This window comes from Misgurnus anguillicaudatus, chromosome 22 (genome assembly GCF_027580225.2).
Source record: "Misgurnus anguillicaudatus chromosome 22, ASM2758022v2, whole genome shotgun sequence".
Classification (NCBI taxonomy): Eukaryota; Metazoa; Chordata; class Actinopteri; order Cypriniformes; family Cobitidae; genus Misgurnus; species Misgurnus anguillicaudatus.
This window is the reverse complement of record NC_073358.2, coordinates 9337964-9349906: the sequence shown is the minus strand read 5'-3', so window position 1 is coordinate 9349906 and position 11943 is coordinate 9337964. Positions and strand designations below refer to the sequence as shown.

Sequence of the window (11943 nt, the reverse complement as noted above, 5' to 3'; positions counted from 1 at the left end):
TTTCTTTCTCTCTCTCTCTCTCTCTCTCTCTCTCTCTCTCTCTCTCTCTCTCTCTCTCTGCGTGTGTGTAACTGGAGATTGTGCGCAGTGTCAACAAGTTGGCGTTGCATCTGGCCTTCCCACTCTCATCATAATGTGTTTTGGGGATCTCCGTCATTTGCCACCAGTCGGAAAGAAAACTGGAGTTTTGACAGCGCAACAGTCCGAAATGTAGCACTGCGTTATGGGACTAAACACAGGTGACTGTGTGTGTGATGTTTAGCGCATTTTGGGTGGTAAATCCAGGTGAGTCTCCTTCCATACTCAATACTAATATATTCTAGTGTGTAACATTTTACAGGATCTATACGTTAATGCAAATATCACGAAATGACACAAAAAGTGTGTTTACAGGGTTGCTTTTACTTGATGTGTTGTTCTCTTATTGCTTTTTAGCCATTTTTAATTCATAACCGACATGAAGTAATACAGCAGTTACTGTTTTTTTCAGTGTACTAATTACTATAGTATGCAACAGTGTAATACAATATATAAACTGTTTATAAAACATATTCACTAATAAAATGCGTTAGTATATGCAGAAATCATGTTACTGTTAATAATACAGATAACAAACATACACAATATACATGCATATTACATCAACCTGATACTGTACTAAATAAATAACGTTTACTACAACTACACTTACTACTACATTTAGGCTACTACACTTAATATTTTATATTTAATATTTTATATATATATATATATATATATATATATATATATATATATATATATATATATATATATATATATATATATATATATATACATATATATATATATATATATATATATATATATATATATATATATCAAACATAAAAAATGTAAATATAATATCTATCTATCTATCTATCTATCTATCTATCTATCTATCTATCTATCTATCTATCTATCTATCTATCTATCTATCTACACTGTAAAAAAAATACTTTGCTGCCTTAAATTTTTTTGTTAAATCAACTCAAATTTACAAGTCATGTCAACAGAAATTAGATGTTACAACTTATAAAATTAAGTTGACTCACCTGTAGTTATAACAACTCATCTCTAGTCAAGATAAATAATAGTAAGTTGAAATGACTTATTAATCCGAGTTGATTCAACAAAAATTTTAAGGAAGCAAAGTATTTTTTACAGTGTATACATTGTAAAAAAATGCAGCATGGAGATAAAACAACTTGGTTTTGCAAGTCAATTCAACCTACCTTTTTTAGTTTTGACCTGTGATAAGTTGCCATAACATAACAAATAAAGTTAAACAATTTTAACTTGTTTTTATAAGTTACAGCAACATTAAAATATGTGTTGATTTATATAGACCTTTTTGCAGTGTATATACTGTATCTCTCTCTCTCTCTCTCTCTCTCTCTCTCTTTCTCTATATAACTATATATAACTCTTTCTTCAAAATCTCTAAAAATTTTCTTTGGTCAGTTTTGTTGTCATAAGATAATAAGATGTCTGCCTGGCCTGTCTTGTGTTACTGAAGCAATATGTTTTGGCTGTCAGCTATCACATTGTTATCAGTGGGACTGGTGTGGTAAAATTAATCCCTTGAGACAAGACCTTAAATGACTGGAATTTTTTAGACTTTTTCAATTTTCTGAAAGTTTAGTGTTTCCCAGTAATGATTTATGCATCGTATGAGCAAATCTGTGGGTAAAAATGTCCTTCTTTAGAAACAATTCCTGCAAAATACTCTTGCCGGACAGATTTGTGAGACTAAAAACAATTATTTTGGAACTGACTTGGAAAGTTAATATCAAATGTTTTAAAATCCATTAAAAAAAATCGGACTTTAACCCGCTTCCTCTCGAATAAGTGCATTTAATGTGGGTCACTGAATAAAAACCACTGTACTGACCACAGACAAAAGCTCGTATGTGATTCATACCAAGATCATTGAGTTAACCTTTGAGTTAATTTTCCACTAAGCCCATGGCGTTTTAATGATCTGTTTGTTGTGTTGTAAATATGTGTAGGCTGAAATATGCAAATATAGGGTGTAGGATGCGGGAGGTGTAGTTTGCGCACTACAACATACTACAGCGGAGTGTTTGTATAAAATCATTAAAACGCACATTCATTGTTTTGCAAGTGTCCAATCAGTTTTTTATTGGATCTCTTTTCTCCGAGGCTGTAACTTTCCATTGAGTCAACAATTTGTACCTGCGCCTGCCACACCTGACTCATTTGTCTGGTATGCTGTGCTTTAAAGATTACATGATTATTTTCCTGTTTATTACTGTCAAGCCGCCTTTAAACAATCTGTATTGTATAAAACGTTAAATAAAAGGGACTTATCTTCATCGTCTATGTACATTATCTATATACAATCCCTGCAGAAATGCATTCAATACATTGACGATGACTTAACTGTTCATGTCAAAAAACTTTGACAAATATTTGTGGATGGCTTTCTCACTATGATATGCACCTTCATAGCGATGCACCTGAGAATCATCCTTAATGCAGTCTATGTAACTGTTCACATAGTCGACCTTTTAACTTCATTTAGTTGTTTTTCAGAGCTAAGCTGTTTACACATGCCAATGGTTGTTTTGCATGTCTCGATTCATGTTTGAAGTACAAACAAACTCCACAGGTGGTGCGTAATGTGCTTGAGGTAGGCAGCTTATTGTCTTTGTGGACTTTTTTCATGCAGGAAAAATGCGAAGAGATGCAGATGCATTGACTCTGATGTGGCTTCTCTATTGGATCTCATACAGCATGTGTAAGTGAAGAATGTGTTGTTTGGTGGTCCCATCATTGGTTTTGATCTATTTATACTGTATTATGTGTGTCCAGGTCATTCTCCACCCGGTCGGCCTAGACTTACAAAATGTCGGTCACCTGAGAAAGAAACTTTCACGTGCTGGTGGGAGCCCGGATCTTCAGGTGGATTGCCAACAAGTCACCATCTGTACTATAGAAAGGAGAGGTGAGAAAGTAAATCCTAGATTTTGGTTAAACTGTTGACTTAAAGTAATAACACATATGAAACATATTTTTTAGCTCTGTGGAAGTCTTTGAATGTCCAGATTATCATAAAGCAGGAAACAACTCCTGCTTTTTCGATAAGCAGCACACATCGATTTGGATCATATACAACATCACGGTGCTTGCGTCCAACGCGCTGGGAAAAACCTACTCTGAATCTGTGGAAGTAGATGTTATGGATATCGGTGAGTTTATTTCGTGTGCATGCTAACGTGTGTGCGTTATGCGTGTATTTATGTGCGCTCTCGAGATGTCCATTACTCCCTAGTGTATACTAACCATGCATGAGTGGTTGATGATGTTTTACCACAGAGACCAATTTCAGGGTTGTTTTGACAACACTCACGCTTGGAGCCACTGTGAGCTGCTTGCTAAATATAGTTTTTGAAAAATTTGCATACTTATTTGTAAGGCCAAGCACACCAAAACAGGTCACTTTCCTCATGGTACAATTTTACTTTCTAAAACAGTGTATGGTTTGTAACAGTAGGTGAGCTGTTAGCTATACTCCTCGCAAGTCCTTGTTTTAGTCAATTTGCAATTGCGTGTGCCATAAATCTGTGCCTGCTGGGCTTCACCCACCTGTACTGGAGAGTTCAATGAGGAAGATTTTAATGGAAAAGTACTGAGTGGTATTTAACAGAGGCTGTTTTTCCTGGGAGTAGCTTAATAAAATGAGGATGAACATCCCACCTGGGCCAGCTTGAATACGCATGTGTATGGAGGTGAAAGGTTTGCACAAGTGTGATTTTAAAAGTTCATGTGCATTAATTTCACATTCTCATGTGGAACAGCACAGAAGGTCATCGGATCAAACCGAGGGAACACACATAGTTTGAATGAAAGTCAATTTGCATGATTGTAAATGAAACATTATGTCTGTTCGGTTTTGTGTCATTTAACGTGTTTTATTGTCCTACAGTTCAGCCTCACCCTCCAGAAAATGTAAATGTGACTGTAAATCAGACTGAGAACAGCTTTTATGTCCTGTTGCGATGGCGGCCACCCAGTGATGCGGACACACGTTCGGGCTGGGTGACAATTAAATATGAAGTTCGCATTAAAATGGAGAACAGCAAGGAGAAGAAAGACTGGGAGGTGAGATTGAAATAGTTTCAAGGACAGTAAGAGTTTTAAAAGAAATACTTGAAAAAAATGTTGTTTAGGGTTTACAATGTTACACTACTTTAACTAGGGTGCTTATTACTTAAATTAGAATAGAATAAAATGGATTTTAAAAAATTATATTCTATATACTTTTATAGATTTGTGTGAAAATTTAACTTTAATAAAATAGTAATATTTTTAATAAATTATTGTAAATTGTGTTTAGAAGAAAATCTAGCTTTTAATATTGGGGCTCTTGCATCAGTAGAGGTTAAAAGGCCAAATTTGTTACATTTTAAACTTTGAAGTGAAAATTTTAAGAGTTTACCTATAAATCAGACACACCTTAAATGGATAGTTTACTCAAAAAAGAAAATTACCCCATTATTTACTCACCCTCAAGCAATCCTCGATGTACAGTGAGAAAATAAGTATTTGAACACTCTGCTATTTTGCAAGTTCTCCCACTTAGAAATCATGGAGGGGTCTGAAATTGTCATCGTAGGTGCATGTCCACTGTGAGAGACATAATCTAAAAAACATCCAGAAATCACAATTTATGATTTTTTTATTTTTTTGTATGATACAGCTGCAAATAAGTATTTGAACACCTGTCTATCAGCTAGAATTCTGACCCTCAAAGACCTGTTAGTCTGCCTTTAAAATGTCCACCTCTACTCCATTTATTATCCTAAATTAGCTGCACCTGTTTGAGGTCATTAGCTGCATAAAGACACCTGTCCACCCCATACAATGAGTAAGAATCCAACTACTAACATGGCCAAGACCAAAGAGCTGTCCAAAGATACTAGAGACAAAATTGTACACCTCCACAAGGCTGGAGAGGGCTATGGGGAAATTGCCAAGCATCTTGGTGAAAAAATGTCCACTGTTGGAGCAATCATTAGAAAATGGAAGAAGCTTAACATGTCAAGCTCCCTCGGACTGGGGCTACATGCAAGATCTCACCTCGTGGGGTCTCAATGATCCTGAGAAAGGTGAGAAATCAGCCGTGAACTACACGGGAGGAGCTGGTCAATGACCTGAAAAGAGCTGGGACCACCGTTTCCAAGGTTACTGTTGGTAATACACTAAGACGTCATGGTTTGAAATCATGCATGGCACGTAAGGTTTCCCTGCTTAAAACAGCACATGTCCAGGCCCGTCTTAAGTTTGCCAATGACCATTTGGTTGATCTAGAGAAGATCTGTGTGGAGGAATGGGCCAAAATCCCTCCTGCAGTGTGTGTGCAAACCTGGTGAAAAACTACAAGGAAACATTTGACCTCTGTAACTGCAAACAAAGGCTACTGTACCAAATATTAACATTGACTTTCTTAGGTGTTCAAATACTTATTTGCAGCTAAATCATACAAATAAATAGTTAAAAAAATCATACATTGTGATTTCTGGATTTTTTTTTAGATTATGTCTCTCACAGTGGACATGCACCTACAATGACAATTTCAGACACCTCCATGATTTCTAGGTGGAAGAACTTGCAAAATAGCAGGGTGTTCAAATACTTATTGTCCTTAGTGTATATTTTTTTTTTTCAGACGAACACAATCCGAGTTACACTAGAAAATGTTCTGGCTGCTCCAAACTCCACAATGGCAGCAAATGGTGCCTCCGATTCGAAGCCAAAAAAAGTCCATCCATCCTACACAGACGTAATCCACACAGCTCCAGAGCCAGCTCTGAGGCCAATAGATGCGATTTTACAAATTAAAATAACAAAGCATCTAATCAGAAGCACCATTTACTACCATTATAAAGCTTGGAACAGCCAGGACATTTTCTAATATAACTCTGATTGTGTTTGTCTGGAAAAAAAGATAATCATAAACATCCAGGAAGGCTTGAGGGTGAGTAAATCATAGTAAATCAACTATTCCTTTAAAGCTGCAATGTGTAACGTTTGCCTATATATTGTTATCTCTGTTTTAAATGACATAAATAATCTAAGTGACATTACATGCTCTTACTACTTACTACAAAAATGCAATTATTACTTTAAGTCACATGACATCAGACATCACAAAACTGACATTTTATACCTAGAAGTAAAGGACATATTTTCCATTAACCATCAAAACAATTTACAAAACTAGCAATTACAACCCCCACGATGTTTTTACAATAATTAATGCTAATTATGTAGAGTTGACATTTAAACCTTCCTGGTCTTCATACCAAATTCACGCCCTTGCTGACAGCTCAAATTATAGATCATTATCATTCAGCTCTGAATTGGGTTAAAGGGTATAAACACTGATTTGATGTACTTGCTCAACAACTTATTTTTGTTTATTTTAAATCCTTTGTCCTATAGTCATATAGTGCTGGAAAACAGCTGGAGTTTAGCATCTACAGTCCTCAGCCAGGAGCATCTTACCATATACAAGTGCGCTGTAAACTCGACCAGGGCCTGTGGAGTGAATGGAGCTCACCCGTATCCATCTGGATCCCAGACAGTAAGATAAAACCACCGGCAGTCATTTTAATCTTTTACAACTTAATTTCATTGTGTAACAATACAAAGGAGTTTGTCTGATGTAATGATGACCAGGCTAAAGAGACGTAAAAATCCAAACTGCAACTATAAGACCATAAATAAATTAAAACAAACTTTTAAAGTGAAATCGCAAACTATTTAAATTCCAATCTTAACAAACCATTTTCTCTGCTTTAGAAACCTCAGAGACACACAACGATGTGATGATCTTCGCTGCGTCTCTAACAGCCTTTATTTTCTTGCTGAGCGCAGCATTGCTGGCAGCCAAGATAAAACAGTAAGCCTGACCTCTCATTACAATCGCTTTACACACTGTTATACTGTTGTTATACAGGTTATTTACATGTTGTTGAATATTGTTTGTGTTTATTTACTCTAGCGTCAAACATTTTCTACTGCCACCAATTCCAGAACCCAAGATCAATGGCTTTGATACTCAGCTAATTAAGGTACAACATGCATATATGTTAACTGGTAGAGCATTGGTCAAAGACCATAGTTCGATTCTCATCCATGGCTATATATTGATGCCGAGAACCGGTTAATCCATACACATGTTGGGGGAGGGCACGCCGAAATCTCCAATTCACCTAACCTGCATGTCTATAGACTGCCATATAGACTGCCCATCCAATAGACTGCCATTATAAAATGCAGAGATGGATATCTTTGCAGTATAGTGTATAGTGTCAGTATAGAAACATGGGGGTGGGCTCATTTTACTCAGGCATCCAATCAGTCTCTCAGGATCTTTAGAGAGGTAAAACTAGGCCATGCCCCTAACAACCAAATATGAGCACCCTAGCAACACAAAATCCAAACAGTTATATCTTAAAATCTGAATCTCATGGCGACATAGGGGTTGGTTTATATTATTCATGCTGGCAAGTAGCTTCTGGAGCAGCATCATTGGCCACTCCCAAGCCACGCCCTAGCAACTAAAGACAGTGCCCTAGCAACCGATCCCATAGACTGTCATTGTAAAATGCCTAGAAGCATATCTTCGCACCACAGTGTGATAGAGACACGGGGGTTGGACCATTTTACTTGTGACTTGGGGTGTAATCACTAGTGTATGCAAATTGTCTCCCTAGCAACCAAATACAGTACCCTAGCAACCGAATAAACATTGCTTTATATCTCTGCATCAGAACATCGTAGAGACACGGGGGTTAGACTGTTTTACTTGAAGTATATTTATTCTTGAATGATATTGTCCCACGAAATTTGCCATGGCACACATTTTCATCAAAAAATATAGTTAAATTATATAGTTTGACACAAAAAATATTGGATTGTTTTGACCCATGGTTGGAACAGAAACAATGCTGGGTTAAACCACCCAGCATTTGGGTTGGAACACTTGGCAACGGCTGATTCTGTCCAACATTTAAATGGGTTAAAACAACTTATTTTATTGCCATATCGTTAGTTTTCAGCGATCATTAAAATCGCGATAAACAAATGTAGGAGGAAATATCGACTTGTCTGTTGCCCCACTAATCTTAAGCTAGTGATCAATTTAATAAAGTACTCACTGTTACCTCTCATTTTATCCATTTCACAGAACGCAACGACTGGAGAGATCTTCGATGCCCTCATCATTCATGGATATCCACAGATAGCCCAAGGCTCGGAGCGTGACGTGGACTATCTTGTGATCTCTGAAGACGACGAGGAAACATTTGATGGAAAATGTTTCACAGAACCTGCCCAAAAGTTCAAGCAAATCGGTCAGAAGAGCACTGAGGAACTGAAGCGATTGAGCTGCCCCGGTCCAGGCCGTGATCCTCAGGACTACAGATACGAGTATGAAGATACACTAGCCACAATCCAACCTGAATTAAGTTCAGAGCATCTTCAACTTGATGGTTCAGGGGAGCTTCAACTTAACAGTAGTGGCTTACCGATAAACGCTCAGGACCGAAATCCAGCCAAATACACTTGTTTGAGTAGCGACCGCCCACGAAAACTCAGCATCAGCCCTGGCGAACTCACAGGGTACGTTGAGGTTGATAAAGAGAAACGAGAACAGGAACCGCTGGAGGACTACAGTAAGATCAGTGATATTTTAAGTGACAACGTTCTTGTGCTACATAAAGACACAAACGTACAAAGACATAAAGAGATCAAATGTGACAAAACTTTTGAAACTGAGATTTCAACCGGTTCAACAGAACCTCTGGAATATTTGGAAACTGTGACAACGTTTTCAAGCTGATCTTGACTTTGCCGTGACCACAACTTTGGGATCATTTTGTTCCCCCATTGAAGCACTTTTTCGACTTTCAGTAATGTTTTCTCATCTGTTAACCTGTGCGTGGTGTTTATTGTTTTACGGAAATCGAGTTTAATAGGTTTGTAATGGTTATTAATATTGACTTTTCTATGTTGACTTACTCAATATGGGTCTAAATACAGGAAGCTGCTAGAACGTCCTTATAAAAAAACATTACACATGGACCAACGGCTGTTAAAAAATACCTTACTACAGATCATTATATTGATTGGTAAACCTCTCTGAACATTTTTTCAACTAACTACCTCACCAAAGGAGACAAACAAAACACCACAAGTTTTTGCCTCTCTTTCTCTCGCAATGCTTGCTACCCTTTATTTTCGAAGGTCATTGTTGCTAAACAACGTGCTTTTGAATAGTTGTACACATTTAAAAAAAACTATTCTTCTATAGTTATGCATGATGAAACTAGCAAACCAAGATTTCTTTGACTGGTCAAAATGATTTTACAGTGTATTGTAAATTGTACAGAAACATATGATTATCTTTAAAAAACAATAGCAAAACCCCACCCCTAAAACCAACGTCACCGGGGCAAAAGCAAATCATACATTTCTGGTCTCACGAGAAATCGTACATATTTTATCAGTTGGCGAATTCGTATGAAGTGAATCATACAAAAACTATGGAGCCCCTAAGGGGACATGGAGCAAAAAATAAATAAAGTTTAGTTTCGTGAGCTCACGTGAATCTATTGCATGCGCACGTAAAACTTTCGCTTTCGCGTGCGCATGCGATAGATTCACGTGCGTGCGCATGCGATAGATTCACGTGCGTGCGCACGCGATAGATTCACGTGCGCACGCAAAAGTTTCATGTGACCACGCAAAACTAAACTTAAAAAAAATTCTGCACATAAAGGTTTCGCGTGAGCACATGAAACTAAACTTTACATTTTTTTGCTCCAATGTCACCTTAGGGGCTCGGTAAAAAACACATGATTTTTGTAAAAAAAAAAACAATAACAAAACCTCACCCCTAATACGTTACTGGGGCAAAAGCAATCATACACAAATGTATGAAAGTGGTTGTACGAATTAGCCACCTCGTAAAAAAACTTACAATTTATTTTATTTATCACTAAAACCTTATTCACTGTAAATATGTAGATTCAATATTCATTCACAAAGTTCATTTTTGAACCGTAAAAATGAATATATCCATATATGCATACATTTTTTTGTACTTCAAGTTGTTGTGTAATGTATTAGTGAAGTTGTTCATTTTAATGATGCCAACTAGAGTCAATACTACTACTGAATAATAGATTACATTTGTGCAAAACGCACACAAGGGTTATCAAAACCTAACCGCTGTCAAAGCTTAACCAAACACGAGAGCAGTGAGCCGAGAAGCAGGTTAGACTCGGAGGGCTTTGATGTGGGTTTTCATGTTGTATACGACCTGAGAGAAGCGAGTTAATGCAGACGCAGGCGGGTCAGCAGATCTCATCATGGAACATTTATGGTCTGCAGTGCAGCAGTAAAGAGTTACTTCAAGTCAAACATTGACCTGACGCTATATGGGAACAAACATTGGGTTCAGGATGAAGGAAATGGAAGTAGTTTGAATTTTAAACAATCCTAATGCAGATTTTACTGCAGTTTCAAACTGGAACGCAAGTCATTCCTATTTTTTTTGGTCATTTGGTATATTGTGGTAAACATCTATGCATTTTGTTTGATACTTTATGTTGGAATTATAAAAAGATGAAATGAACACTGAAACAATTTTACAGTAAGGTTGTATTTGTTTACATAGTTAATGCATTTGATAACATGAACTATAGTTCTACATCATGTTAATTTCATACTAATGCATTTTGTAAATGAAAAGTTGTATCTGTTAACATTAGTTGAAGGTGCCAAAAATGCATTGAAATAATATGTTGAAATAATATGATATTACAAAAACCCTACGATTTGTCCTTTGAATGAAATGGTCTATTTTTGCCCTATTTGGAAGGGTCATGAATAATAATGTTGAGCTCTGCTCTGAGGCTCATGCCAGTAGCTCGCATTTGTATACAGACCTTATGTTTGAGCCTGTATCAGACAAAAATACAGATTTTGAGTAACAACTAATTGTTTGAAGATTGTTAATGGACGTTTCTGAGTGGTAAGTTTGTGTTTTTTTCAGTATGGACCTGCCAAACTTAACTGTAGAGTCAATAGGACTTTAGTCTAAACGCTAGCATGTAGCATTAATTAGCATATAGCGCTAACTCAGCAGTCACAACTTTGTTTTTTAGCATTTTAACAACTTTGTAATTAATTTAATGTGTAATTTAATGTTGGGGCATACATCGTGACTGTAATGTCACAGTCGGTGTTATGTTGAGATTGGCCTGTTTTCCAGCTGTCTTTTGCATGCACAAGGTTTACATAAAAATGAGTAAAACAAACGCATTTGAGGCTCACAATATGTCATTACCATGAACAGAGCTCTTATTATTCTATTCTAATCTATGCCTAGGTATATACAGTTTTTTTTATTTTATGGCACCTTTAATGAACTAACATGAACAATTGTATTAGCATTAACTAACATTAACAAACATTAATAAATGCTGAATAATTACGCATTGTTAGTTAATGTTAGCAAATGCATTAATGTTAACAAATACAACCTTATTGTAAAGTGTTACTAGTAGATAACTTAATTATTTTTTTCGATAAATATGTACTATTAAATATTAGCTTTTTGTAATAAAATCTATCAGAAACAAAACATGTACTTCATCATTCAAGTTTTATGGCTGTAACCACAATAGACAATTGAGGGGAATATATGTCGCCCAATAATCAGAAACTGGTCTCACGAGAATTCGTAAATATTTTACGACTTGGCTAAAGGTACATTCACATTATAAGCGACTTTGTCGTTATGTGCGCTCGTCACTTTCGAGGCGTTTCTAAATCTGGTTGTCATAAATAAGTACCGTCCGCACCAGTAACTGACGAGAGACG

At 36.4% G+C, this 11943-nt stretch overlaps 1 protein-coding gene across 2 annotated transcripts; it reads left to right on the top strand.

Annotated features, from left to right (window-relative positions):
* Nucleotides 1-71: 71 nt before the first annotated feature.
* prlrb (prolactin receptor b) lies at nt 72-11704 on the top strand. 2 transcript variants are annotated; one of them, XM_055200763.2, is made up of 9 exons: nt 72-285; nt 2717-2785; nt 2860-2992; nt 3067-3236; nt 3974-4149; nt 6493-6634; nt 6853-6952; nt 7055-7124; nt 8243-11704. In XM_055200763.2, exons 1-9 carry the CDS (start codon nt 255-257, stop codon nt 8894-8896), a joined length of 1545 nt encoding a protein of 514 aa, XP_055056738.2. In that variant the 5' UTR covers nt 72-254; the 3' UTR covers nt 8897-11704. The 2 variants fall into 2 exon arrangements, with proteins under 2 accessions (XP_055056738.2, XP_073716718.1); XM_073860617.1 differs by lacking the exon at nt 72-285 and adding an exon at nt 1492-2251.
* Nucleotides 11705-11943: the final 239 nt, after the last annotated feature.